General features: G+C 42.9%; 1 protein-coding gene across 1 annotated transcript in view; it reads left to right on the top strand.

Annotated features, from left to right (window-relative positions):
• LOC133562879 (reelin-like) overlaps positions 1-7,500 on the top strand; it is a 304,500-nt gene that overhangs the window by 161,121 nt on the left and 135,879 nt on the right. Inside the window, 1 exon segment of the mRNA XM_061916689.1 lies at positions 4,333-4,365. Coding sequence (XP_061772673.1) covers positions 4,333-4,365 — 33 coding nt within the window.

Raw genomic sequence — 7,500 nt, 5'->3', positions numbered from 1 at the left:
ATTCACATCCAGTGGGACGCCAGTGACAATGCTGACTATGAGAAACCTTGGAGAGGACCTCAGATGTGGGCAACCCCCCCCCCCCCCTCTAGGGGACCGAAAGCAATGGATGTCGAGCGGGTCTAACATGATACTGTGAAAGTTCAATCCATAGTGGCTCCAACACAGCCGCGAGAGTTCAGTTCAAGCGGATCCAAGACAGCAGCGAGAGGCCCGTCCACAGGAAACCATCTCAAGCGGAGGCGGATCAGCAGCGTAGAGATGTCCCCAACCGATACAGGCGAGCGGTCCATCCTGGGTCCCGACGAGCGGTCCATCCTGGGTCTCGACTCTGGACAGCCAGTACTTCATCCATGGTCATCGGACCTGACCCCCTCCACAAGGGAGGGGGGGACATAGGAGAAAGAAAAGAAGCGGCAGATCAACTGGTCTAAAAAGGAGGTCTATTTAAAGGCTAGAGTATACAGATGAGTTTTAAGGTGAGACTTAAAAAGGAATACTGACAATTGACTCCAACTTTAGACAGTTTTCTTTGATATCTCTTGGACAGAGTGATTAAAACATAGTGGCTACAAAAGCTTTGATACATTCGAACAACCAAAGATATGTAGCATAGACCAGTGATGTACACCCTGTGAACATTTTTGGAATTCAAGTACCCCCTAATCAGAGCAAAGCATTTTTGGTTGAAAAAAAGAGATAAAGAAGTAAAATACAGCACTATGTCATCAGTTTCTGATTTATTAAATTGTATAATAGTGCGAAATATTGCTTATTTGTAGTGGTCTTTCTTCAACTATTTGGAAAAAAGGATATAAAAAAACTAAAAACTTGTTGAAAAATAAACAAATGATTCAATTATAAATGCAGATTTCTCCACATAGAAGTAATCATCAACTTAAAGTGCCCTCTTTGGGGATTGTAATAGAGATCCATCTGGATTCATCAACTTACTTCTAAACATCCATCCATCCATCTTCTTCCGCTTATCCGAGGTCGGGTCGCGGGGGTAACAGCCTAAGCAGGGAAGCCCAGACTTCCCTCTCCCCAGCCACTTCATCCAGCTCTTCCCGGGGGATCCCGAGGCGTTCCCAGGCCAGCCGGGAGACATAGTCTTCCCAACGTGTCCTGGGTCTTCCCCATTCTAAACATTTATTCACAAAAAAAGAACTCTTTAACATCAATATTTATGGAACATGTCCACAAAAAAATCTAGCTGTCAACACTGAATATTGCATTGTTGCATTTCTTTTCACAGTTTAGGAACTTACATTCATATTTTGTTGAAGTATTATTCAATAAATATATTTCTAAAGGATTTTTGAATTGTTGCTATTTTTAGAATATTTTCAAAAAATCTCAAGTACCCCCAGGGGTACGCGTACCCCCATTTGAGAACCTCTGCTCTAAGGGGTAAGACAATAAACAGAAAATCACTCTTTAGGGAGGAAAAAGGCAATAGCAAAGTTCTACACCAATCTAATAACAAAAAAACAACAATCTATGATTATCTATAAAATAGGTAAATTGCGCATGCAGAAGAGTCGAGAAGCTATAAACAGAAAGTGCTGAGAAGACTGCAAACTAAAGCGCTCCAAGAAGAGGAAAAAGGGAAGACAAGGCACTATGAAATTGACAGAAAAAAACTTGAGCGAAAAACTTGAGCAAACAAAAATCGCTCTCAGAGGGAACAAAGAAATCAATAAAAACAGCGAGGCAATACTTAACAACTTGGTCGGAGGCTGCGGACGAAAGCTGGCGGTACGTGAGGAGACAATATACTCTGGCAACAAGACAGGGGAAGACGAGGATTTTATTCACCTGAGGGAGGATGACACAGGTGAGCACAATCAGGAGAGACATCAGACCAGTGACACAGGTGAGCACAATCAGGAGAGACATCAGACCAGTGACACGGGAGGAAAGGCCAGTGGCCTGAAACCAGAGGACTAGAATTTTCAAAATAAGACAGGAAGTTTGCCAGACAACCCCAAAACAGGACGTCCCTCACCACGGTGTGACTTATGTACTGTACTCTGCAGTCTACTAATAAAAGTTTCAATCAATCAATCAATTAAATTTGCCTGAATTTTTGTGTTGAATTTACATTGTTTTTTTACAACATTATATATTGTTCATGGAAAAACTGTACAAGTTCTTTCTTCATTCGGGCAAATTCGCTGCCAGTTTTTCTACCGTAAAAACAAATGTACCGTTTTTCCATTTACAGTAATACACCGTTAAAAACAACAACCGTATATTTTACAGTCAAAAACTGGCAACTCAGTCAACAGAATTTTGACGCAAAAAAACAGTAGTAGTTTATTTCAATGTACAGTAATATGCTGTAAAGCAGTGTTTTTCAACCTTTTTGAGCCAAGGCACATTTTTTGCGTTGAAAAAATACGGAGGTACACAAGCAAAAATCATTAAAAAACTAAATTTAGTTGCCGCAATTGTTGGATGTGACTTTAAAGCATAAGCAAGCATGCATCACTATAGCTCTTGTCTCAAAGTAGGTGTACTGTCACCACCTGTCACATCACATCATGACTTATTTGGACTTTTTTGCTGTTTTCCTGTGTGTAGTCTTTTAGTTCTTGTCTTGCGCTCCTATTTTGGTGACTTTTCCGGTATTTTCCTGTAGCGGTTTCATGTCTTCCTTTGAGTGATACTTCCCTCATCTATTTTGTTCTAGCAATCAAGAATATTTCAGTTGTTTTTAATCCTTCTTTGTGGGGACATTGTCGATTGTCATGTCATGTTCGGATGTACGTCTTTGCTCCACATTAAGTCTTTGCTGTCGTCCAGCATTCTGTTTTTCTTTGCTTTGTAGCCAGTTCAGTTTTAGTTTCGTTCTGCATAGCCTTCCCTAAGCTTCAATGCCTTTTCTTAGGTTCACTCACCTTTTGTTTATTTTTGGTTTAAGCATTAGACACCTTTTTACCTGCACTCTGCCTCCCGCTGTTTCCGACATCGACAAAACAATTAGCTACCTTCTGCCACCTACTGATATGGAAGAGTATTACACGGTTACTCTGTCGAGATCTAGACAGCACCGACACTCAACAACAACACATCATTTGCAGACTATAATTACTGGTTTGCAAAACATATATATAACCCAAATAGGTGAAATTAATTAATCTTCCACTGCACACCAGACTGTATCTCACGGTACACTAGTGTGCCGCGGCACAGTGATTGAAAAACAATGCTGTAAATGACAACGTAAAATGTATTGAATTGTATTAACATGAATTGATTAACGTGGACCCCGACTTAAACAAGTTGAAAAACTTATTGGGGTGTTACCATTTAGTGGTCAATTGTACGGAATATGTACTGTACTGTGCAATCTACTAATAAATGTCTCAATCAATCAATCCAATTGTATTTTTTGTTAATTTGATGGGTAGTTTGCTGTAAAGTTAAGTATTTTTAGTCATTATTAAGACAAAAACATGTTTGGAAAGTATAAAGTATATTTGTTGCCATAGTGCAGGGGTCGGGAACCTTTTTGGCTGAGAGAGCCATACCAGCCAAATATTTTAAAAAGTATTTCCGTGAGAGCCATACAATATATTTTTTTAACACTGAATACAACTAAATGCGTGCATTTTTAAGTAAGACCAACATTTATAGAGTATAATAAATGTCATTATTTTTAATAACATTGTTATTCTGAAGCTAACCAACAATAAATAAAATACTTCTTACCGTTAATGCGACTTCTTGAACAGGTGCGGTAGAAACCGGATGGATGGATTAAAATGCATGAGAATGATTTATATTTTGAACGTTATTTTTGACACTGTGATTACCGGCGGAATTATTCATTACTTATCGTGTTAAGCAATGTCAGCTAATATTTATCTGAGAGCCAGATGCAGTCATCAAAAGAGCCACATCTGGCTCTAGAGCCATAGGTTCCCTACCCCTGTCATAGTGGTTACTATTAAAGTTTAAAAAGTATGCAATTACAAGCAGTACATATATTTTTTCAGTCAAAATGACAAAAATCAATTACATTTAGTGAGAAAATATGAAGTACTTTATTGAGATTTATCATTTCCAGGTGTTTGCGGGCCAGTTAAAATGATGTCGCGGGCCAGATCTTTCCCCCTGGCCTTGAGTTTGGTTAACAGTGTCTACTTGGGCTTTTTCATAAAGTTCCACTTTGTGCCTTTTTTCAAAGTTAGACCTCATACATGCAACTCATCTTTAAATCAGTTTGCATTAACCATATTAAGGTCGAAACACTATTAACTACAGGTTTAATTTCGGTCGGTTTGACGTTTAATATTAACTCTTTATTTTAATTTTTTCCAGCTCCAACAGAGTCCCCACTGAGGCCAAGTCTTTGTAAGTATTTCCCACTGGAAATATGCAAAATTGGACAAGACGCGTGTGCATATATTTAGGGCTGCAACAACCAAAACGTATGAATATTTAAAAATCAATTATGAAAATAGTCTGCGATTCATTTTAGTCACGGATTTGCTGGATCTATGCTATGTGCTACATCTCATGAGGTAGCAGTGAGCCAGCCAATGATGTGTCACGTGCAGATCATGTGACCACGCCGTCTCCTTGGCCTGGAAACATTAAAAAAATGGCAGAGGGAAGCAGTAGCGATAGTTCAGCGGAGAAACATCTTGAGGTTATTGCTCCAATGGAGAAAAGTGTACGACCTTAAGATGTGAAAAGTGCGGGAACACTTTACTTTAGAGACTTCAGAAGAAGACTGTTTCCTGCAAAACGTGCAGCATGGACCTGGCGTGGCACGGAAGTACAACATCGCTTCGGGAGCACCTGAAGACAAAACGAGTTGGAGCCATGGATGAAGGGAAGAACTCACGGTACGTAACTTTTCAAATCCATCCGTTGTGTCGGTCTTTGTGTGTTTTTATTCTTTTGTTAATGAGGAGATTTTTTTTTTAAGGACGTGCAGCGTCAACTGTTGTGTATTAACTTTTAGAGTGTTAGGAACTAGGGATGTCTGATAATCCATCCATCCATCCATCCATCATCTTCCGCTTATCCGAGGTCGGGTCGCGGGGGCAACAGCCTAAGCAGGGAAACCCAGACTTCCCTCTCCCCAGCCACTTCGTCTAGCTCTTCCCGGGGGATCCCGAGGCGTTCCCAGGCCAGCCGGGAGACATAGTCTTCCCAACGTGTCCTGGGTCTTCCCCGTGGCCTCCTACCGGTTGGACGTGCCCTAAACACCTCCCCAGGGAGGCGTTCGGGTGGCATCCTGACCAGATGCCCGAACCACCTCATCTGGCTCCTCTCGATGTGAAGGAGCAGCGGCTTTACTTTGAGTTCCTCCCGGATGGCAGAGCTTCTCACCCTATCTCTAAGGGAGAGCCCCGCCACACGGCGGAGGAAACTCATTTCGGCCGCTTGTACCCGTGATCTTATCCTTTCGGTCATGACCCAAAGCTCATGACCATAGGTGAGGATGGGAACGTAGATCGACCGGTAAATTGAGAGCTTTGCCTTCCGGCTCAGCTCCTTCTTCACCACAACGGACCGGTACAACGTCCGCATTACTGAAGACGCCGCACCGATCCGCCTGTTGATCTCACGATCCACTCTTCCCTCACTCGTGAACAAGACTCCTAGGTACTTGAACTCCTCCACTTGGGGCAGGGTCTCCTCCCCAACCCGGAGATGGCACTCCACCCTTTTCCGGGCGAGAACCATGGACTCGGACCTGGAGGTGCTGATTCTCATTCCGGTCGCTTCACACTCGGCTGCGAACCGATCCAGCGAAAGCTGAAGATCCCGGTCAGATGAAGCCATCAGGACCACATCATCTGCAAAAAGCAGAGACCTAATCCTGCGGTTACCAAACCGGAACCCCTCAACGCCTTGACTGCGCCTAGAAATTCTGTCCATAAAAGTTATGAACAGAATCGGTGACAAAGGACAGCCTTGGCGGAGTCCAACCCTCACTGGAAACGTGTTCGACTTACTCCTGGCAATGCGGACCAAGCTCTGACACTGATCATACAGGGAACGGACCGCCACAATAAGACAGTCCGATACCCCATACTCTCTGAGCACTCCCCACAGGACTTCCCGAGGGACACGGTCGAATGCCTTCTCCAAGTCCACAAAGCACATGTAGACTGGTTAGGCAAACTCCCATGCACCCTCAAGAACCCTGCCGAGAGTATAGAGCTGGTCCACAGTTCCACGACCAGGACGAAAACCACACTGTTCCTCCTGAATCCGAGGTTCGACTATCCGACGTAGCCTCCTCTCCAGTACACCTGAATAAACCTTACCGGGAAGGCTGAGGAGTGTGATCCCACGATAGTTGGAACACACCCTCCGGTCCCCCTTTTTGAAGAGAGGAACCACCACCCCGGTCTGCCAATCCAGAGGTACCGCCCCCGATGTCCACGCGATGCTGCAAAGTCTTGTCAACCAAGACAGCCCCACAGCATCCAGAGCCTTAAGGAACTCCGGGCGGATCTCGTCCACCCCTGGGGCCTTGCCACCGAGGAGCTTTTTAACTACCTCAGCGACCTCAGCCTGTCTGATAATATCGGACAATAAATGCTTTAAAATGTAATATCACAAATTATCGGTTTCAGTTTCAATGTTATCGGTATCTGTTTCAAAAGTTAAAATTATGACTTGCACTGTTGTATTTATGCTGTGTACACGGACGTAGGGAGAAGTACAGAGCTCCAATAAACCTTAAAAGCACTTCATTTGGGTGCCGGCCCAATCACATAACTACAGCTTTCACTCACACAAGTGAATGCAAAGCATACTTGGTCAACAGCCATACAGGTCACACTGAAGGTGGCCGTAAAAACAACTTTAACACTGCTACAAATATGCGCCACACTGTGAACCCACACCAAACAAGAATGACAAACACATTTCGGGAGAACATCCACACTGTAACGCTACATAAACACTACAGTACAAATACCCAGAATCCCTTGCAGCACTAACTCTTCCGGGACACTACAATATACACACCCGCCACTCCCTAAAACATCAAACCCCACCCCCCACCCCACCCACCTCAACCTCCTCATGCTCTCTCACGGAGAGCATGTCCCAAATTCCAAGCTGCTATTTTGAGGCATGTTAAAACAAATAATGCACTTTGTGACTTCAATAATAAATATGGCAGTGCCATGTTGGTCTTTTTTTTCCCATAACTTGAGTTGATTTATTTTGGAAAACCTTGTTACAACAAAATTAGGCATAATAATGTGTTTATTCCACGACTGTATATATCGTATCGGTTGATATCGGTATCGGTAATTAAGAGTTAAATAATATTGGGATATCTGCAAAAAAGCCATTATTGGACATCTCTATTAGGAACTTTATGGAGAGTGCAACAACTTCATTTTCTGTGTTGTTCATCATCATCATCATCTTCATCATCATTATTATCATCATCTCCATCCATCCATCCATCTTTCTACCGCTTGTCACTTTTGTGGTGACCAAACCAGTGGTTCT

Source organism: Nerophis ophidion, linkage group LG12, assembly GCF_033978795.1.
Source record: "Nerophis ophidion isolate RoL-2023_Sa linkage group LG12, RoL_Noph_v1.0, whole genome shotgun sequence".
Taxonomy (NCBI): domain Eukaryota; kingdom Metazoa; phylum Chordata; class Actinopteri; order Syngnathiformes; family Syngnathidae; genus Nerophis; species Nerophis ophidion.
This window is presented reverse-complemented; position numbering and strand designations above follow the sequence as displayed.